Source organism: Microtus pennsylvanicus, chromosome 5 (assembly GCF_037038515.1).
Source record: "Microtus pennsylvanicus isolate mMicPen1 chromosome 5, mMicPen1.hap1, whole genome shotgun sequence".
Classification (NCBI taxonomy): domain Eukaryota; kingdom Metazoa; phylum Chordata; class Mammalia; order Rodentia; family Cricetidae; genus Microtus; species Microtus pennsylvanicus.
In genome coordinates, this window is record NC_134583.1 from 109,069,391 (window position 1) to 109,091,887 (window position 22,497).

At 43.5% G+C, this 22,497-nt stretch overlaps 1 protein-coding gene across 1 annotated transcript in view; it reads left to right on the plus strand.

Annotated features, from left to right (window-relative positions):
- Positions 1–9,639: 9,639 nt before the first annotated feature.
- The window catches only part of Rcl1 (RNA terminal phosphate cyclase like 1), a 45,602-nt gene continuing 32,744 nt past the window's right edge, over positions 9,640–22,497 (plus strand). Inside the window, exon 1 of the mRNA XM_075973795.1 lies at positions 9,640–9,874. Coding sequence (XP_075829910.1) covers positions 9,739–9,874 — 136 coding nt within the window. The 5' untranslated portion in view covers positions 9,640–9,738. The remainder of the gene's footprint in view (positions 9,875–22,497) is intronic.

A 22,497-nucleotide genomic window follows, 5' to 3' on the forward strand; every position in this document is an offset into this window, starting at 1 on the left:
ATAAGTCTTTTCTAGCCAGCTGGCAACTAAACTGGGTGCTTGGGATCCCAGTGTAGCCCAGAGCCTTTCTCAGGATCAATGTTTAAGCCCCAAAACCACGTTCTGAATTGACATATTTCAGTTAACAAGAATGATTTGTCAGAATTGGAACTAGGGAAGCTAAAAGGCAAGGTTAGTACATTTTGACACTTTTCCAGAACTATACGGGCTTTGATGAATAAAACCTTTGTTTTACTTTTGGCAGGTGGTGCTGCCTACATGCTGAGTTTTACAGCCCGACTGGCACTTCCATCATGGAGACAGTTGTGCTAGGGTCTAAGGGACTACCAAGGTCTGGGGCCCTGTTAGAAAAACACAGTTTCATGTTTGTGAAAGTAAATATGATAGTTGTAGTGATTTGAAAGAAAATGGCTCCCATGGGGAGGAACACCATTAGGAGATGTGGCCTTGTTAGATTAGGAGCAGCCTTAAAGGAGAAAATGTGTCACTGTGGGGGTGGGTTTTGCATTCTCATGTGCTCAGCTACTCCAGTGCCACAGTTCACTTCCTGCTACCTGTGGATCCAGCTGCAGAACTCCTAGCTTCTTCTCCAGCACCATGTCTGCCAGCACAGCACCATGCCCGACCAGGATGATAATGGACTGAACCTCTGAAACTGTTAGCCACCCCAATTAAATGTTTTCCTTATAAGAGTTGCCATGGTCACGGTGTCTCTTCACAGTAATAGAAACCCTAAGTAAGGCAATAGATAATCACTTGAGAGAGTAACCTCAACCGTAATTGTTGAAACAGCCAAAACAAGACCCCCTTCTTAGCTGAGAGCTCCCATTTGTGGTATTTGCTAAGAACGCAAGACTCTGTTAACACGTTTCCTTTTGTACAAATGACCAATTTGTATCTGAGAAGATGGGAGCTCTTGTGTTGTGTGTGCTGGACACAGAAAATCTTGAGGTAAAAAGAGAAATAGTGCAGGAAACAAATTCATAAATAAAGTGCCTGTGTCTGGATGGTCTCATGCCTGATGTTCATCATCTCTGGCCCGGGGCAGTTCTTCGGGATGCTGCATTGGAAGAAGGTTCATTTCGACTTTGGGAGAATTAGGGAAGCCACATGTTAAAGAGACGAGTCGCTAACTGTTCTCAGGTTTTATCTGTAGCACCCAGCAGATCAAATTTTACAAAATCCATTAAGAACATATTAACATCAGAATCATGACTAAGTGGGAGCTTTGTATGTGTAATAATGGTCAGTCCTACCCAACATTTTATGTCATGTGTTTTCTTAGAATTTCCTCTAAATTCAATGCCTTGCTTTGTAGAGCTTTAGTTATTTTTTTTCCTAACCTTTTCTTTTCCTTTCTGTCTTAGTTAGGGTTTCTATTGCTCTGATGAGACATCATGACCACGACATCTCTTAGGAAGGAAACATTTAATTAGGGGTGTTTTAATCCATTATCATCATGAGGTTTAGTCCATTATTGTCATGGCAGGAAGCGTGGTGGCTCAGAGGCAGACACGGTGCTGGAGAAGTAGCTGAGAGTTCTATATTTGAATGGACAGGTATCAGGAACAGACAGTGAGCCACTGACCTGGCTTGAACATCTGAGACCTCAAGGCCTGCTCCCAGTGACGCACTTCCTCCAACAAAGTCACGCCTCCTAATAGTGTGACTCCTTCTGGGGAACAGTTTTTTTTAAACCACTGCATTTTCTTTTCCCTCCCTCCTTCCCTTCTTTCTTCCTTCCTCCCTTACTTCCCTCTTTCCTTTCTTTTCTCTCTCTTCCTCCCTTCCTTTTTTTCTCCCTCCCTCTCTTCCTCCTTTCCTCCCTTTCGCTGTCTCTGCCTCTGTCTGTCTGTCTGTCTGTCTGTCTGTCTGTCTGTCTCTCTCTCTCTCTCTGGTGTTTTTGAGACAAGGGTTGCTTTGGGTAGCCCTGGCTGTCCTGGAACTCCCTCCATAGATCAGGCTGGCCCCAAACTCAGAAATCCACCTGCCTCTGCCTACCTAGTGGTATGTTTTCCTTTTCTTTTTGTTTTGTGTTGTTTTTGAGACAGGATCTTACTATGTAACTCTGGATGGAACTCTCTATGTTGAACAGGTTGGCCTCAAACACAGAGACCTACCTGCCTGTACCTCTTGAGTGCTCTAGCCAAGGCTGACTTAAACCTTTCCCCATAGACTGGCCTGACCTTGAATTCACAGCAATCTTCCTATTGCAGCCTCCCAAATTCCAAAATTACAGGTGTGAGCCACCACATCCAGCTGATTTGGGATATGTTTAATTAATAAATAATGTTATGTATTAGGATAAGATCTGATGAATGACTATATGAATACATAACAGCCATAGTCTAAATATTTTGCATCTCTTATCAAGCCAACTCACAAATATTTGAATTGTGTTGCACTTCTGATTGGCAATCTAATAAAAAGATGCTTCAGAAAAAAAGCAAAAAAGGCTGTGTACAAAAGCAGAGCCATAGACAATTTCTTTTCTTTCAAATTTATGTGTATGTGTGAGTGTATGCCACATGTATATGGATGCCCATGGAGATCTCCTAGAGTTGGAGTTCCAGGTAGCTGTGTGCCATCTAACTTGGGTTCTGGGAACTGAACCCAGGTCCTCTGCAGGAGCAGCAAGTACCTTAAACCACTGAGCCACCTCTCCAGCCATGTCCATGGACAGCTTTAGTAGTGGTTGCTCTCTCTGTCAGTGGGAGTGTGTTAGCGCCTTCTGATCCAAAGGACATGTGGCATCTGTGCCATTCCCTTCCTTCCTTCCTTCCTTCCTTCCTTCCTTCCTTCCTTCCTTTCCATTCCTTTTTACTTTCATTTGCATTTATTTTATGATGAATTTATTCCCATTTTTGTGTCTTCAGGGATACCTTTTTCACAGTCTCCTCTTCTAGCTTCGGAACAATGTGTTCTTTTCAGCGAGGATCAGCTCAGTGTGGCTCGTGTGTGGGTTAATCCAGTCATGAGCTCTGGAAGTTCAATGACACATTTTGAATGATTTGTTCACCTAGCTACCTTCAATGACTGGAGAATCTACATTTCTGAATTTTACAGCATGTGCAACAGAAATTCAGCACTCTATTTTGGGCCACCAACCCTGCGTCCAGCCCCACAGTTTAGCGTGTACACACCTACCGACTCCACCATCCTATCGCCAGCACACATTGCTTCTTTAAAGAGACACTTTTTCAGGGCTGGAAAGACGGCTCAGTGGTTAAGAGCACTAGAGTTCTGTTCCAGCGCCCACGTAATAGCCCCTTGCCTGCTTCTGACCTCCAAAGGCACCAAGAGCTCCTGTGGTACACACATGAGGCAAGCACTCATACCTGTAAGATAAAAACAAATCTTTTAGTTCGACAGTGGTGGCACACACCTTTAATCCCAGCACTCAGAAGCGGAAGCAGGTGGATCTTTGAGTTTGAGACCTGCCTGGTCTACAGAGCGAATGCTACACAGAAAAACTTTGTCTTGGAAAAAAAAGAAAGAAAAAAAAACGCTTGGTGAGTTTTTGGATATGCATGTGCTTGATGGCTCGAACAGTTTCGTGGGTTTCTTAAAGTGAGAACAAAGATTTGAATGTCTTTATCTGCATGATTTTATAGGGTTTTCTGGGTCAAGAGAGTAGCGAGAACAGTTCTCTCAGATCACCTCAGGCCACTTACAGGAAGAACTGTTCTTCTTTTCATTTTTATCATAAGACAATAATAAACATGGCCTAATTAATGTGACTCAACACCACATAAATACTAGCTGAGTCCAGGATGTCTGTGTCAATACCAAATGCAGCAGCTTCTGGAGAATGCCTGCCCTCGGCAATGCCAATGTGCTTTAGGGCTTACTGACTTAATCAGCAAGGTTGTTGTGCCAATTGTCAGGTTTCTACTATTAGACTATGGTTGCCACTAGTTTCTTTATGTCTAACTCACAAGTCACACACTTTATTGAGATTAAAGCCACATCATATACAACTCCCCGTTTTTAAAATTTCAAAGTACACATGTGGTCCCTGGCTTTAAAATGTATATTCCCAATGTTGTATCACATTTATGTTTTTTTTAATTCCAGAACATTCTGTCACCCTAGATTAGAACCTCACACCTCCCATCTTTCTCAACTTTCGTCCCCTGTGAACTACTACCGCTACTTTACTTTCTTTCTGTATTTTTTCTGTTTTGTACCTTTCATATACATGGAATCATAAATCTTGTGACCTTTTGTGTCTTGCTTCTTTTGTTTAGCCTAATGTTTTCAGATTTATCTCTACTGTAGATATTCCTTTATTATTATGCGGAAACACCATTCTGTCTGTTCACTAGCCAATGGACATTTGAGTTGCTTCTAAGTTTTGGTTTTTACAAATGAGAGTGTGGTAATGGAGGTTGAACCTAGGCCCTTGCATATCAGGTGTATGGGACAGGGGGAGGGGGATGGAGAGAGAGAGAATATAGGGAGAGACAACTGGAACTGGCATTTGGGGGGTGGTGTGGGAACCTAGCAGTATAAACTCCCAGGATTCTACAAGAGTGACTCTAGTGAGGATTTCTAGAAGGGAGGGTACTGGAGCCTGAAAGGCCATCTTCTGTAACCAGGCGACTTCCATTAGTAGGATGGGGACATCAACCCAAACACAAAACCTTCAACTTACAATCTCTCTTGCCTAAAAGACGAGCTAAGGCAACGTAGGTGCAGAACTTGGGAGTGACCAACCAATGAATGACTGATTTAATTCGAGGTCTATGCTGTGAGAGGTAGCCCATTGGAGAGCTTCTTCAGGTTCCTCCCCCTCAAGCTCTGGGCACCCCAATGGAAGAAGGGAGAAAGATTTGTACGAGCCAGAGGACACCGGGAGAACATGGTCTACAGACATCGACTAAGTAGGACTCAGAGGGGCTCACAGAGACTGAACTGGTGACCATGGAGCCTGCGTGGATCTGTGCTAGATCCTCTGCATATAGTTAAGGTTGTGTAGCTTGTTGTTTTTGTGGTGCTCCTTACATTGGGAGTGAGGGTGTCCCTGACTCTTTTGCCTGCTCTCAGGACCCCTTTCCTCCTAGTGGGTTGCCTCGTCTAGCCCTGATATGAGGGTTTGTGTCTAGTCTTATTGTATCTTGTTATGTGGTGTTTGGCTGAAATCCCTGGGTGGCTTTCTCTTTTTCTAAAGGAAAAAGGATGAGGCATGGACCTGGAGGAGAGGAGAGGTGGGGGAGGAATGTGAGGAGTGGAGGAGCGGGAGGAGGGGAAATTTCAGTTGGATGTATTGCATGAGAGAAGAATAAACTTTAAAAAAGAGGAAACAAACAAACAAAAAGTCCCAAACAAACAGAAAGACACCAAATGTGCATGTGTGTGGTGTTGGAGACTGAACCCAGGGCCTGGCATGTCCCATGCAATTGCTCTTCCAATGAGCCAAGACCCAGCTCTTGGTTTTTTGAGACAGTGTCTCACACTGTAGCCCAGGGTAGCTTTCAACTCATGATTTTCCTGCCTCGATCTTCTAAGTGCTGGATGATGAGCATATGCCACTGTATCCTGCTGTATGTGGCTTGGGTTTTTTTTAAAGTGTCTATTATGTAGTTGTGGATGTCCTGGAGCCTGCTATATAGATCAGGCTGGCCCTGAATTTACAGAGATCCACCTGCCTCTGCCCCCATATTCTGAGATTAAAGGCATGCACTACATCACCTGGCTGTGTTTAGCTTTTTGAAGAAATACCAGACTACAGTGACCACACTACTTTATAGTCCTTTCAGCCCTTTCAGCAATGTTGCACCATCTCTCCAGTCCTGAACATAAATTTAATTGACATTTTTTCCCTCTAAGTACTTTGAAAGCTTTCTCCTTTCTGTTTGGCCTTGATGGTTCCAGTAAGAAATCAGCCGTTCGTTCCACTGAAGACCACCTGTGAGCAGCGAGTATCTTCTCTTTTGCCACCCTCAAGGTTCTTTCTCTTTCCATAGTTTGGTGATATTACATCTTGACACACATCTCTGAGTATATTCTACTTGAAATTGGGTGGGCTTCTTAGATTCGTGTATTTAATCAAAATTGGAAGCCATTGCCCAGATTTCTTTATATATTTGCTATTCCGTTTTCCCTGACTTCCCTCTCCCAACTCCATTCATGTGTAAGTTGGAATGTTTAGAATTTTAAGACACCTAATAAATCCTCATTTCTTTTACACTTCTCAAAGCAAAGTCCAGAGGCCAGAAACATCAATATCTCCTGGGAAATACAAATTCTCAGGCCCTACCCAGACATTCTGAAGAGCCACTGGTTATGAGACAACCTGTTTTGTTTTTACACAAAACTCCTCAAGCAAATTTTAAGCATATATTTTCTTGTGTGTCTGTGTCTGTGCACGCATGTGCGTGTGTGCATGATATATGTGTCATAGGCACAAATGTCGCAGCACACATGAGGAAGTCGGAGGACAATTTTGAGTTGTATCTCTCCTTCCACCTTTAGATGGGTTCCAGGGATTAAGTACACTCAGGTCACCAGACTTCCCTGGTGAGCCCTCTTACCAGCTCTCCCTTCAAGGCAAATTGACGAAGGCCAAAGTTTAGGAATCAATGATTTTGATGCTTTCTATTTTACTCATTTACCTTTCCTTAAATCAACTGATTATATTATAATTCTAGTCAAGCTATACTTTCATTAAACTACTACTAGGTGCTAAGCTTTGAGAATACAATGAAAAATATTGACCTTCTTCTTGTCATGGTAAACTGTCTCATCATAAGAAAATCTAGGACCTGCCTTCCCTGGCTGCAAAGTGTGTTAGAGAGACTGGAATGACCAAGTGATAATAAAGGGCTATAGAATATATGCCCAAACAGAGTTTAACTAGTCATTGTAAGGGCTTGAGGAGGACTGGACACAGAAACGCAACCTAAAACTGGAATAGAATAAGCATTAGTTCCAGACTGAGGCAGAGAAAAAGTCCTGAGATCCATGACGACTTGAGGAAAGGAGATGATGAGACAGCAGGGTGGGTGTGGAAGTATGGTTTTTGAGCAACTTTTTTGTGTAGTAGGAAGAATTTACTTCTACCCTGGCTCCTAAGCCCAAAGCCCTATGATGGAGTCCAGTAGGTTCTGTCCTTATTGGCATAGAAGTGGCCACAGAGTGAGAGATTTGTGCCATTTGTCATTTACTTAGGCAAAAGGATCTGTGAACAGATTAATAAACTGTGCATGACAATGTAAATAGAGGCAAAATTCAGCAGAGTTGTGTCATATGCTTCTGCCTATGCATAGTCCAACTTGCCAGCTAGCTTGGTGTGAAGACAAAATCAGATCCCATATGCAAGACTCTTCTTGTGGAAACTGGCTGCGGGCATGCACTCAGCAATATCATAGGAGTATTTGTTGTGGCTTGCTAACTCCCTAATGCTCAGGGATGTGTAGTTAATTATAGCTTATCTAAATTGAAACAACACATTTTTACCACAGTAAATCATTTTCAGTCATTTATTATTGTGTAACAAAACTTCCCAAGCCCATAGCCTAAAACAGTGGCAATACTTCGTTTGTGGCTATGCAATTTAGGCAGGGCTCAGTGGAACAGCTCATCTGTGCCCCAGATGGCATTAGTTAGGGTGGCTCCAAAGACCAGTCAGAGGGTAGGTGACAAATGAAATCATCTGAGGACTTACTGGAGACCCTGTCTGGCAACGGGGGCAGCTAGCAATCTTCTCTCCATGTGACTTTGGTTGTATTTTCCAGCTGTGTTGAAGCCAGTTCTTCTTCTTCTTCTTTTTTTTTCTTACAGAAGGTTCAGAAGTCCAAAAGAATAGACAGATAAGTGGAGTTTCCATTTTGACTTTGCTATTTACTGTGTTGCTCACAACAAGCCCCTTCTCCCCCTTCTGAATCTCAGTTCTCAAATTTTATGTCTGGACTTAGTCTCAATTGCCCAGAAGAAGATGCTGAGGCAGGACTTAGAGAGGACATAATTTATTTGAGAGTTAATTCCAGCACATATCAGAAGGAAGTTGGGAAGAGATACAGGGAAAGAAGCCAGGAAATGATGCTTAACCAAGAAAATATGACAGTCAGTAACAGGAGCTTAAAGGACAGCACAGAGTTACCTCACCTAAGAGTAAAGGGCGCCTGGGTATAATTTCCCTGTAGACTCTAGTCAGTCATTGCTTAAAGACAGCAAATTCGAGGTGGACTTGAGAAAATCTGGAAGCAGAGATGAGGTGCTGATGGACCAAAACTGAGCAGGTTAGCAAGGAAAGAGGTGAGGTCTGAACGAATGTGAACATTCTTCATTGAATAATAATGGTTTTCTTAAGATTATTGAATAATTAAACGAGATAGCGTTGAAAAAGAAAGAAAAACCTCCATTCCTGGTGCGAACGCACTCCTGGTGCTTTAGTAGTCCACATAACAGCATTTAGAGGAGCCCCCGAGGGTCCTGGAGCTTTTCCAACGCTGTCCACCGGACCGCTATCTGCCTAAGGCAGTCTCACAGAACGGCATTACCATAAGCCCGTTAGCCGCCACCGCGGACTTCAGGGCTGATCCCTAAACTCTGTGCCTTTGCTCTCACTGCCACCCTTCAGAGGCTCCTCCGGGGTTTCCTCATCACTCTCACCCGCTTAGGATGGTCACTCTCTTCAGCTCCCTTTCCCATCCTCCACTGTGCTTTCTGGGACTCAAGTTCTGGTGTTACCGCCCACAAACGGTTGCAAACCCAACATTAAGATACTGGGTTCCGAAATTGTTTGTCATTTGGTAGTTTTTAATAGAGGAGTGAAAATAACTCAATATTTAGGAAGGTTTTGGAGCGCAGGCTTGGATGACAGGAAAGATGGAAAAAGCAAGACCACCCCTCCCCCCCACACGCATGCATGCGCATGTATGTCTTAGAGTTGCCGCAACTGTCCATTTTGAGACGTGCGAGGTGAAGGATTAGTCTTGACACCAAACTCGAAGACTGTTAAACGAATGGGCAGATAAGAAAGGGACAAAGCGAGGCACCTCATTACAAAATAGACAGTGACCTCTGGTCTAAAGACTTGGGTCCTAGTTCAGGCAGCCTCTGACAGCTTCGCATTTTCCCGTAAATGCAAGATTGTAAAAAAAAAAAAAAGATTGTAGGCTGCACCTCCCGGGATTACTGCTCAGACCCAGACTGTGAGAACAACAGGGTAAGCGCGCCAACCGTGTTCTCTCATGGATACATTGGGAAAACGCGGGAGCGGCTAGCATCCTCGCCCAGAGGCTGCCGCAGATGCGATGCTAAGTACCAGGCAGCTGCGGGCACCCAAGCGGAGCCATTGCTTTCTCTAGCTCTTAGGCCCTCCCGGGAAGCCGCACACAGACAGACAGACCCCACCGCCGTCTGGGCGCCGGGCTTTCCCGCAGCGCTACGCGTCCTCCTGCCGCGCGCTGTTGCTGGGGCCCGGGCACCTCCCTCTTTCACTACCGGCCAATGGCGGAGGGGCAAGAGCACCGCCCAACTACAGAGCGGGCCAATGGTGGTGCAGGAGCGGCAACGCCCTGCTCCCCCAGGGACCAATGGCAGTGTGCCCCGGCGCCCGGGCCGCCCCAGCCAGGCGAGGAGGCGGGCAGGCGGCCGCTAGCTCCGCCCCGCTCCCCTCTGACCCGGTGTCTAGTCGCTCTGTCTTCCTGTTCCAAACCACGTGGACGCGTCGGGGGCCGCCGTGGTCCCTGTCGCGTTCCCAGCTCCCGGCCCTCCGCGGACTGCGCGCACATGGCGACCCAGGCGCACTCCCTCAGCTACGCGGGGTGCAACTTCTTGCGCCAGCGGCTGGTCCTGTCCACCCTGAGCGGGCGCCCGGTCAAGATCCGGAGGATTCGGGCCAGGGACGACAACCCGGGCCTTCGAGGTGATTGGGGAGGGGGGCGTGGAGGGCGGGGATCCCGGGTCGCCGTCTCGAGCCGTCGCGGGGCGCGTGGGAGGGCTGGGGGTCGGGCGGAGCGAGAGGCGGGTCTGGTAGGAGCTGCGCCACGCGTGGAACGATTCCCTGCGGCTCCCGGGCGCTGGTAGTAAACAGCTACACGTTTTCCTGGCTGGCGTGTTGCTACGAATCGTAGGCGTCACCCACGCACTACCCTCTCTTGAGTCTCTTGCTTTCGCCATAAACCTCTCAAAGGAGAAAAAAAATAGTTTATTGGACCGACATATAGTAGTGAGTGAGTGGACGGACAGACGTTTGGGGAGGAAAGTATCCCTGGCTGGTTCCCCGTTCTCGTCCAAAGCAGGTCTCTGAAACCACTGCCCCCCTTGGACACCAGTTCCTGTCGCCATTGTTTCTTGGCCCCCCCACATCTCTTCGGGAGTGGATTACGAGATTTTATTTTTAAATGATGTGCTTGTTTCTATTGGTGCGCAGTAGAGGAGCTTTGAGATTTTTTTTTTTTTCGAGACAGGGTTTCTCTGTGGTTTTGGAGCCTGTCCTGGAACTAGCTCTTGTAGACCAGGCTTGTCTCGAACACACAGAGATCCGCCTGCCTCTGCCTCCCAAGTGCTGGGATTAAAGGTGTGCGCCATCACCACCCAGCTGAGATGGGTTTTTGTTTTGTTTTTAAAACGTTGTTTCATGCAGCCCAGGCTGGGCTCAAACTTGTGGAGTTGAGGTTGACCTTCAACTACTATTTCTTCTGCCTCCACCTCCCGAGTGCTGGGATTACAGGCCTGCTACATTTCGCTCAGCTGAGAAAATTTTAATTCATAAATCTAATTGTCTTGACTTCAGGAAAAGGAACACCAAACAGTAAGCTATAGGCTTCAAGCTCTTTTCTTTCTTTATTTGCTCCACAAAGGCAGATGGGGTTAAACCTGTCATTTGGACCCACATCTCATTAAATGGCTTTAGTTTTCAGCTGTTCCCCTAGTATTTAGGAACACGTTCAAAGGCGTCTCTTTAATCTTTTTTTTAAATTTATTTATTAAAGATTTCTGTCTCTTCCCCGCCACCGCCTCCCATTTCCCTCCCCCTCCCCTAATCAAGTCCCCCTCCCTCGTCAACCCAAAGAGCAATCAGGGACCACCCACCTCCATCCAGGTCTAGTAAGGTGAGCATCCAAACTGCCTAGGCTCCCACAAAGCCATTACGTGCAGTAGGACCAAAAACCCATTGCCATTGTTCTTGAGTTCTCAATAGTCCTCATTGTCCGCTGCCTGGGATAAAACCGGCTTCTCTTTAATCTTAAGAGACACATTAAGACAATTGAATCAAAACCTTCCTGTAGCCTGAAGGTAGAGAGGGCCTGGAGTTGGTTCAGGAGACTTTCTGGGTCAGGCTGATGTGTTTAACTTCGCAGGGCCTCTTGTGATAGATGGCTAGACCAATTTCATCATCTGTCTGAATCTGTTGTTTTGATAGTTTTGTTTCTGCCACTCTTGAAGTTTTGTGATGGAAACGGAAGGCTAGAAAGGAAGACACTAGAAGGCTTGGTAAGGTCAGGGTTAAGTTCCTTTCCTCCGTATATTGCTGGAGAAAACACTGGGCTTGGAGACCCACACCTATAATCCCAGCACTCAGGAGGCTGAGGCAGGAGAATCACAAGTTCAAGGCCAGCACAGGTGAGTTTTTGTCTCCAAACAAAAACTGGAAGGCAGAGGCAAGTGGGTCTCTGTGAGTTCAGAGGCTAGCCTGGTCTACACAGTGAATTCCAGGCTAACCAGGGCTACATAGACCCTGTTTAAAGAAAGAAAAAAAAAACCGAACAACAACAACAAAACAGATTAACAAACAAAAACTGAAAGCAAACAATAAAAAAAAAAACCCTCAAAGTTGAGGTGGAGGCACTGAAGAGTTAGTGCTCTTTCCCTCAAATCTCTCACCACCTCCAGTTTTAAATTTGGTCCTTGGGGAAAGTTATTGCTTGGTCTGCTTTGCTGTGTTTTCAATACCAGATTAGCCTGGAGACATTGTTTCTACTATGACCACTGGGTGCGGAATTTAGCCCAGGTGGGCTTTCTCTCATAGATATAATGCTCATAAGATACAATTCCCAGTTGTATCTTAGGCCCCAGTACAGTGTTCATGTTTCCACAAACTTGAATGGAACTCCCATAGGAGCCCGTTTCTTTCAAAAACAGGACCCTGGCATTTTTCTGAAAGGGTAGGGGATCTGGTACCTGGGGAGGTGGTTATTTTATGGGATGCGCCACTGTAGACTATTGTTCTCTTTACCTCATGTCTTAGGGTTCTGTTGTAATAAAAGACTATGTCTGAAAAGGAACACAGGGAGGAAAGGGTCTATCAGGAGACCAAGGAAGAATGCTGCTTACTGGTTTGCTTTCTTACACACCACAGGACTACCTGCCCAGGGGTGGCATCACCCACAGTGAGGTTGTCACCTATGTTTATCATCAATCAGGTAGATGTCCCACAAGCTTACTGATAGATAGGCCAGCCGATGTGTTGGGTGCACTTTCCAAATTGAGAGCCCTGTCTTCTCAGGTGACACTGGTTTGTGTCGAATTGACAGAAAAACCTAACCAGCCACCTCCTCAATGTACTAGTATAATAGAGACCGCCATCTAAGACCTTGTGCTGATTTAAGGGCTTAGGAACCTTCTAGCTAGATGCTTGTCTGTTGGGGAATATTATTTTCAGGTGTGTGACTTTTGTTTACACTACATTTGTTTAACTCTGTGAAGCTGTGTTACTGTGCCTGTCTAAAACTGATGGTCCTAATAAAGAAATAAAAGGCCAATAGCGAGGCAGGAGCAAGGATAGGTGGGACTGGCAAGCAGAGAGTATAAAAGAAGGAGAACTCTGGGAGGAGAGAGCAAGGAGAGGAGGACGCCAGGGGCCAGCCACATAGCTACCCAGCAAGCTATGGAGAAAGAAGTCAAGAAAGGTAAACAGAGAAAGATAAAAGTCTAGACACAAAAGATAGGATACTTTAAGAAAAGCTGGCAAGAAATAAGCCAAGCAAAGGCCAGGCATTTTTAACTAAGAATAAGCCTCCATATGTGATTTATTTGGGAGCTGGGTGGTGCCCACCCCCCAAAAAAGCCAAAAGAGTAAAACATCCTATAACACTTGTCTGTCTGGTTGCTTACAGAGGGACCCAGATACATACCTCTACTTTTATTTGTAGACGTAACATGAATGTTGGTACGTAGACTGATTAAGTGTGCATAATATACACATAAACATAAACACATGTATGTAGCCTCAGACACATGGTTTTGGTAGTCAAATCCATGGGAGCTTCATCTATCTCTGTCTGCCTCTTCTTGACTCGGATTATGGAATTTGGAAAATAACTCGAGAATAACCAATATAGTCTCCAGCTGAAATGCAAAGATGCTTGCTTAAACATTTCAAAAGGAGTGCATTTTGGAGGAGGCATGCCTCAGAACCATTCGGAAGGTTACTGAGCCTCATGTGCACGGCTTTGCAGTAGCGGAGTATAGATGTAGGTAGGAGTTGGTCGCTCAGGGAGCTTGTTCTCTACAGGAGGGACTTGAGTGGAATAGTATGAAGTAGCAAGGGTCTAGTGTGGTGGAGGGACTTGTTGGAGCCCAAGTTGTAAAGAAGACACACATTCTGGATGTCCTTCTATTGTGATAGTGGAAACAGTAGCTGTGGGGATCATTATAAGTGAAAGAAACAGTTCTCTTAAGCAGTTTATTTTTTTAACATTCTGTATCTGTCTGTTTCTAAGAGTGTGCCACAGTGCTCTCTCAGATTGTCAGATTGTCCTCTGACCTCTGTTAGCATGCGGTCATATATACATACCCACCCCGTACACACATAAAACAAATGTTAAAGCAAGATCCATTTCTGAGCCTCAGGTTTTTTATCAGTAAAGTGGACTCAAATAGTCCTGCTTTGTGGGATTCTTATGGGGACTAATACTTGGTTGTCATGAGCAGGGTCCAGTGAGCAGGAGGAACAGATGCTGATCGGTTTATTGTGCTGATTCTACTGAACAGTGGGTAAAGTTGTTCTGTTTGGTGTACCAAGCCTTTTCTCTCAACATTGGAAACATTGGAAACTGCGAATATTTCAGGAGAAGTATGTTGTTCCTTTGGAGTTCTCTTTTAGGTGATCAGTTCTACATATTTGCAGATTGTTGGTAGCTTTGCCCTCTACGATGTTGACAGTATTTAGAGACATTTTTGGGTATCACTAGGGGAATTACTGAATAGGAGAGCCCAAGAAACTGCTAATACCCTGCAATAATGTACAGGATGGACCTCACAGTCAAGAATTATTCTGTATATTAGTAGCAATTCTACTGAAATGTCAGTACTGGGGTTTTAAAAACTCTGAGACATTAATAATTAAAGCTTTTGCGTTATATTGCAAATTCTTAAGAGTAACAGCAGGTATTATTAGAACTGCCTAAGGAATTAGACATGGCAGTATTTATCTCTGTAACCTATCATAGAGAAGGCTGCAGAGGAAAACCCTGAGTTTCAGAAGTAGATGAGACTTGGGTCATGCCAAGACCTGGGACTTCAGACAGAGAAGTTGATATATTAAATAAAATTGCCCTTTTTCTGTGCATAGAAGTTTAAATAATGAGAAGAAATTGGCCTCCAAAGAAAGGTGGTTCTGGAACGGCTCCAGTTAACTCTTCAGATACACCTGGTATGGTGGCACTCAGAACCCCAGCACTCAGAAATGGAGCCAGGAGGTTAGTGGGGTCAAAGGCCAGCCTGGGTTTCTTGGTGAATTTTAGGTCAGTTAGGCCAACGTTTCTCAACCTGTAGGTGGAAACTTCATGGAGGTAGGGGTCCAACGTCCCTTTCACAGGGGTTGCCTAAAACCATTGGAAAGCACAGATATTTACATTATGGTTCATAACTAGCAAAATTACTGTCATGAAGTAGCAACGAAAATAATTTATGGTTGGGGGTCACCACAACATGTGGAACTGTAAAGGGTCGCAGCATTAGGAAGGTTAACAACCACTGAGTTAAGCGAAGTAGCTGGAACTTGTCTAAAAATACCAAAAAAGCAACAGCAATGAAAGTATAACTATACTCAATTTATATTTCACGTTTGAACACAACCAGTTACACGCATCAAAGAAGAAGTAATATTTCTGTTGTTGTTTCTGTCATTTTATTGAAAGTAAGATAGCCAGGATAGTTAAGTGAGGTAATGGGTTTAAGTGTTCAGCCAGCTCCAGCCAGCCTGAGGGGCTTCTTTTCCTGTTATACACTTGGATGTTCTTCATTGGCATGATACAGTACCTGTTCCAGCTAACTTTTCCCCCCTCCCCCCCAGACAGTGTTTCTCTGTATAGCCCTGGCTGTCCTGGAAGTCACTTTGTAGACCAGGCTGGGCTCGAACTAAGGGAGATATGCCTGCCTCTGCCTCTGAACGCTGGAATTACTATGTATACCATTACGTCCTGCTTGTCCAGGGGTCTTTACCTGTGGATCTCACAAGGGCGTAACGAGTTGGTCTAATGAGTTCTGTGTGATGTGGGGGCTAAGTAGAGAAAGCCTCATGAAAGGTAATTGTCAAATCTCCCAAACGATGCACTTGGTTTGGGTAAAATTGATAAGTGTAGGTCTGATAAGATTGCTGCTACCAGGCTGCTCATATGTTCGGCTTCGGAGTCCTCTTCTGGAAAGTTAGAAGAGTTACTTGGGCCGGTGGGAATGCTATACATGGCTTGAGCAGACATTCTGAAGTGGGAAGGTTAAACAGTTTTAATCAAAAGAACCCTTTAAGATGTGCCGAGGAAATGCTACATGCAGTTCTTTGAGAGGGAAAACAGTTTTTGATAAGCGGACATATATAGGGGATGGCTGCTTGTAAACAAGAGCTTCTAAAAGGAAGACGAACCTATATATTTCTTTTCATTATGATTTGATCATTGGAATTGTTAATAGAGAACAGGATTGGAGTGAGCCGGATGACAGATAATGACATGTAGAGGTTGCATGTTGTCCTGTTAATTAGTGCTTCTGTTGGTTGTTAATATGTGCTCCTAGGTGGTGATCTTTGGCTGCCCCAAACAAGACAGACCAAACATGTCAAGAATCTGAACGGCCTGTTTTCTGTTCTTGCTTAGATGCTCTAAGAACTGTATTTGGTTGGGAGTATGCACCATCTTGTTTTTTTTTTTAACTAAATCTTTCTTTTTGAGATCATTGTAGGTTCATTAACAATTGTAATAAATAGAAGATTCTTGTACTACTTTCCTAAGACCATCTGTTCAAACCGTCATACCGATAGTATCACAACCAGGGTATGCGCACTGACATGGGGAGCTATAGAATGTCTTCACGGCTGTAAAACTTCCTCTTACTACCTGGTTTTCATCTGTCCATACAGACCACCCCAGAGCTTTTGGCCTGGTATGAGAATGACACCCCTTCATATGAACCAGGGTCTGAATTTGGTATCAGAGCTTGTGGGACAGGCCAGTCATTCACACAGTAGCTACTTTGGACCTCAAGAGTGTGAGATTCTCTACTACCACCAATTAAAAAAGGGTGGGGGGGGAGTTATGAGAATTCTTAATGGATGAGAACTAGAGGGGGCTTCCCCCCACCCCTGTACTGTTCATGAGGTGGGGTTTCTGAGGCACATAGACCAAGATCTGAGGCATAGTTGACTGGTCTAGGAACCCCATCGGTCTTGCCAGCTGAGACCCATCAAGGAGCTAATAACGCCCCAGTTTTTAAAAGACTTCGATTCCTTCATGCTGATTACATGGTTCACTGAGACTTGGAACCAAAGAACATCATGACAAGTGGTGGGACAGTCAACTGGATGGCTTTGGTTTGGTCAGAAGCTGCCCAGTGGCCGTCACACCTGAGGTTCATGGTGGCAGCTAGCTGAACTTTTGCCGTTGGCCTTGGCAGCACCTGGGCAGCACCGTGGCCGACAGCACCTCCTGTACAAAGTGAAGCTGACTTGTCACACAGAAGCTTTGATCTCAACAGACTGTCCGCAGAAGATGACCAGCCTTGAGATGTTTCTCTGCCCCACGGGGCCCTTGCCAGTGTAGTCATTAGTATAGATGGAAGGGTCTGAGGCCTAGCTGCTGTGCAGTACTTGGTAATCAAACCTCTGCCTCCGCAGCCCTGCCTCGCTGACATAATCTACACGAGGTAGGCAATTCCCAGTCAGTGGAATGGCTACCATTCTCCCTTCTCCACACTTGAGTGCTGTGAAACCGTTTGAGAAGACAATCCTGCCTTCCCCTGAAGCCACTGAGACTCCTTCGGCTTCTTACAAAGAATATTTTTACTGCCTTGAATGATACCCACATCCTTCCTCGTGAGATTTATCCTCCTGGCTCCCGGTTCACTGTACTGTACACTTGAGAGTGTATTCTTCTCCTTACCTACCTGTCCTGTCATGCTGCCCCTCCCCCAGGAAACTAACAAATCAGAGGGAAAGGGGAAAGTTGCTGGTTGCCCCTTTGTGCTCACATCTATTTGTCTCCCTTCTCTCATTCCTTCTACTCTATTCTCTCTTCCCAATTTCGTCGTTCAGAACTGTTATATAAACTGGTGTGGTGATGTAAGCCTTTAGTCCTAAAACTCAGGAGGTAGGACTCTTGTGAGTTCAAGGCCAGCCTGGTCTACAAAGCAAATTCCTGGACAGCCAGAGCTGTTACAGAGAAAGTCTGTCTTGAAAAATCAAAAAAACAAAATATATAAAAAAGGTTTATGAATGAAATTATAGAGTATACAGGGTACATACTTCATTCAGCAACAACCTCTCAGGGGTTTCTTTTTGATACAACAGTGTTATATGCAAAGTTCATATCTTAGAATCTTTATTAGAATTGAGTTACTAAAAACAAAAATCATGATGTTTTTGAGTTTGTTGGGTTGTATTCATTATCCTTGGCAGCATACAGCTTGTGGATTGTAGCATGACCATTAAGTTTTTTTATCAAGTTTGATACTTTTTTAAAAATCCCTAAAATGGGCAGTGGTGGCGCACACCTTTAACCCGAGCACTCCAGGAGCAGAGGCAGGCTTCATCTCGAGTTCAAGGCCAGCCAGGTCTACAAGAGCAAGTTCCGGGATCGCAGGACTGTTTTACAGAAAAACCCTGTCTTGAAAAACAAAAAACCAAACAAAAATTCCTTAGTACAAAAATGAAATGAAAGTATTCCTCTCTTGTTCTCATTTTAAAATTACTTTTGAAGAACATCTGGCTCACTCCTAATTTTCAACTATTCTACACAGTTGAAAGATGGTAGGGTTTGTTTTTTGTTTGTTTGTTTTTTTGTTCTCACATGTGGGTATTTTTCTTTTCTGCATGTATGTCTGTGTATTGCATGCATGCCTGGTGCCCTCGGAGGGCAGAAAAGGGCATCCGATCTGGAACTGGAGTTACAAATGGTTGTGAATATTTATGTGGGTGCTAGGAATTGAACCAAAGTCCCCGGAAGAGCAGCCAGTGCTCTTAACCACTGAGCCATCGCTCTAGTCCCATGTAGACTAGATTTTATGAAGACTCAGTCTTTTTTTTTTCTGGTTGCATGCTAGTTTCCTCTTTCATTCTTTTAAGGCGATGCCAGGTTCTTTCAGTCTGGGCACCATTTTATATTCTCATCAGCAATGTTTCTCACTGGCAATTGAAATGCTTTTATTTTAGTCATTATGGGCCATGCTTATTATGTAGTCATTTTTCATTGTATTAATTTGCATATGCCACCATATACCTAATGTTTTCTGTGAAATGTCTTTTCATGCCATTGCCCATTTTAAAATATAATTGTTTGTGTGTATTCTTGAGATTTCTGGATATAGCTCAGTTATGGAGCATTTGCCCTGAATATTTGAGGTTCTGGTCTTCAACACTCACCCCTCCCCCCCCCCCCCCCCCCCGCCCCGCATCTATGGTTGTAGAAACGGGGGAGGGGGTGGACTAGGTCTTAATTTCAGTGAGTTTCTCTTGCTTTAATTTAATTTCTGCTTGTATTTTTATTTCATTCTCCAGTTTTGGGTTTGATTTGCTTTTTTCCCCCTAGCTTCTTGAGGTGGAGTTTTGAGAAAGATGTCTCTTTTTCTAATAAAAGCATGTAGTACACAAAAATGTACATAACAATAGTACTTTAGCTGTATCCCACACATTTTGTACCATACAATAGTACTTTAGCTGTATCCCACACATTTTGGTATGTTATATTTTTGTTTTCTTTCAGTTTAGTGTGATTTAAAATTTTTCCTTTGAGACTTCCTTTGGCCTATGGATTTCATTAGCATGACCTATTCATTAACATGTTTGATTTCCTAGTGTTTGGATTATTTCTTGCTTTCTTTGTGATACTGATTTTGACTTTATTATGGTATGAGGCTATCACTATGATTTCAACTCTTAAATTTGTTAAATTTTAAGTCTATTTTGGTATTACTTTTGTGGTCACTTAGAACAAATGTATATTTTGCTGTTGTTGGTAGACTTTCGTTGATAAAAGTCTATACAGTGGTAGGTCAGTGTTAGTTGGGACACACCTTGGCCAAGAATGCTTAGCTGTGCATAGCCTTGGCCCTCTAAATTTTGATCTCATTTTACCCCTTTTCCCAATGTAGCCACATGAATAAATCTCCTTTTCTGCTGTCCCTTTTAATTTGACTCCTTTTGCTCAGTTTTGTTTTTTGAGGCAGGGTTTCACTGTGTAGCCCTGGCTGTGCTGAAACTCACATTAGAAAGGGTTGGTCTCAAACTCACAGAGATCCACCTGCCTCTGCCTCCAAGTGCTGGCATTAAAGATGTGCACCACAAGCACCTGGCTAATTTGGCTCTTTTAAGTGGCTTATTGGGTGGGTGGACTTGACTTGGGTAACAGCTGTGACCCCGCTCCCACATTCAGTGACAAAGGTATCATAATACTTGTGTCCAGGTACCCCTTCCAGCCCAGACCTGTGCCACTCCACGGCCATATCACGTGAACAATGCACTGTCAGAAAGGAAGACATTTTGAGAGATAGCACATTCATGGAACTTTCAGTATTTTCTTGAAATCATTGTTTTATGAGTCATTATTGTTGGTCTCTTACTTAATTTGCAAACTAAATATAGATATATAATATATAGAGGAAAAATCTATTACATTCAGAACTCAGCACCGCCTAGGTGTTTTTACGCTGATTTCCCCATGGCTGTGGAAGATTTCTCTGTTCTTGAACTAAGGCTTCTATTTTAGAAATAACCCTTTTGTTAAAATTAGTAAACTCACCATACCTTTCAAAACGGAATGAATAGATCTGAATTTTGTCAGGTTCTTTTCACACTAGGCTATTTGTGTGATCAGTGCTGTGGTGACCTAGATGTTCTTGTGTTTCATCGACAGCGTTTCTTTCTACTAGAAAAGAGACATTTCCCGCCAAGCTAAGATGCATCCTTAGTCCCAATAGGTAACTTTAAAAATACAGATGATGTTTGTGCATCTCTTTACTTAGGTGTTATTTGGGGGTTTTGATCTGCTTTCATTAAATGAGATTAGCTTGTACTTTAACTTATTTTTGAAAATTAATGTTCGTTATTGTCTTGCTGGAGCCCTCTTTATATGTTCTTTTTTGTACTTTGGAAGATGCAACTTTGAATGTTGAAAAGTGTCCAAGGCCTTCACCACTGTTCTTCAATATTGGTACCTTTTCTCCTTCTCTTTGCTTTGTATCTTTTTATGTCTTCTGTTTTGTTTTGGGTGCTAGCTTCATTAGAAGTGTAGTGATGGAGACTGGTTTGTTGTAAAAGCTCTCAGTCCTCGGGGAGCTTGGCGCTAGCTTCCTGGTGAAGTGCTTGTGAGCATGACAGCGTGAGTGTGATCCCCAGCATCCAGAACCAGGGCTGTTGGGTTTAGTTCTTTCATTTTATCTTATTTTATTTATCTGGCTTTTCTTTATTTTATTTCTTTGGTTTTCATATAAGAAAATAAAAATACACACAAAATTTGCATGTGTGAGACAAAAGTTGTGGTTTCATCTTTATGTTATAAAAGTAATAGTACTTTGGGGAAATTATTCTTATTGGTCAAAATGTAAATAATTGGTGTGGATTGCACACCTTAATTCGTAGACCACAGAACATCCCCCATTTCCCAGATTTTTCAATAGTGCTGTATTTTCTTAACCATTTCTTTTTGATGTTGATGTTGAAAATGTTTTTTTTTTTTTCTGAGTGTATTATGGTTGTTTTGTATGCATGCCTGCTACCTAGGGAGGCCAGAAGAGGGCATTGGATTCCCTGGACCTGGAGTCACAGACAGCTATGAGCTGCCAGGTGGGGTTGGGAATTGAACCCAGGTCCTCTGTGGGAGCAGTCCTTGCTCTTAACTGTTGAGCCATCTCTCCAGCTCTTCTTTCCCATTTCAGAGCTCTCAGTTCATCTTGTTTCTTGCTTTTCCTTCTTCTAATTTATAAAATTTTCGAGTGGTAACTTTTGCTATAGCAAACACTCCATCTGCTTTCCTGATTTGTGTCTCTGTTGAGGATATTCTGTTTTGTTCTGTAGCTTTTCCTTTGTCTGTTTACAATCTAGGGAAAATGTCATTTTCTTTAAGAATTTTGCAGGTCAAGAAATTATAAAATGTGTGCCGGGCGGTGGTGGCGCACGCCTTTAATCCCAGCACTCGGGAGGCAGAGGCAGGCGGATCTCTGTGAGTTCGAGACCAGCCTGGTCTACATAGCTAGTTCCAGGACAGGCTCCAAAGCCACAGAGAAACCCTATCTCGAAAAACCAAAAAAAAAAAAAAAAAAAAGAAATTATAAAATGTTATCTCATGTATAAAGGAAATATTTTTTCTAAGTAATCATATACATCTCTTAACTGAGAATTGAGTGTGTGTTTGTAGTTTCTTCCTAACTTTACTTAACCATTTATTGTCTTGTTTTCCCGTTATTTTCTAAAGAACTTGAAATCACATTGAATATGTTCCTTTTAACCCTTCTTTTAATATAGTTTGAAGATTTCTTTGTGCAGTTGAATATTCCTTTAAACCTTATTTTTTTCTCTTCCCATTTTTAAAAGAAACATCTTTATCGTGTAGCCCAGGCTGACTTGGAACTCTTCTTCCTGCCTCAGCCTCCTGAGTTCTGAGATTATAATCACATCCTGCAGGTGAGGCTTTAAAACATTCTTCATAACTGAAAATTTAGATGAAATCATTTTTAAACTTTTAAATTATGTGAAAAAGTATTTGGATTTTATGTGAAATTTTATGCATTAAAAAAAACATGCATAGCACACCTTTAATCCTAGCACTCGGGAGGCAGAGGCAGGCGGATCTCTGTGAGTTTGAGGCCAGCCTGGTCTACAGCTAGTTCCAGGACAGGAGAAACCCTGTCTTGAAAAATCAAAATCAAAAAACAAAAACAAAAAACCATGCACATGATTCAAAGTTTAGGGAGAAGAAAGGAATAGAGTCTGTCTCCTAATCCCCCCCTCCCCGCCCCCGTTTCTGCATAGTCATCTGCATGGTTTAGGGCTTTCCTTGTTGTACCTTGGAGGTGACTCATGCTAGTAGAGTATATCAGAGGTGTCTTGGGTTTCAAGGCTGC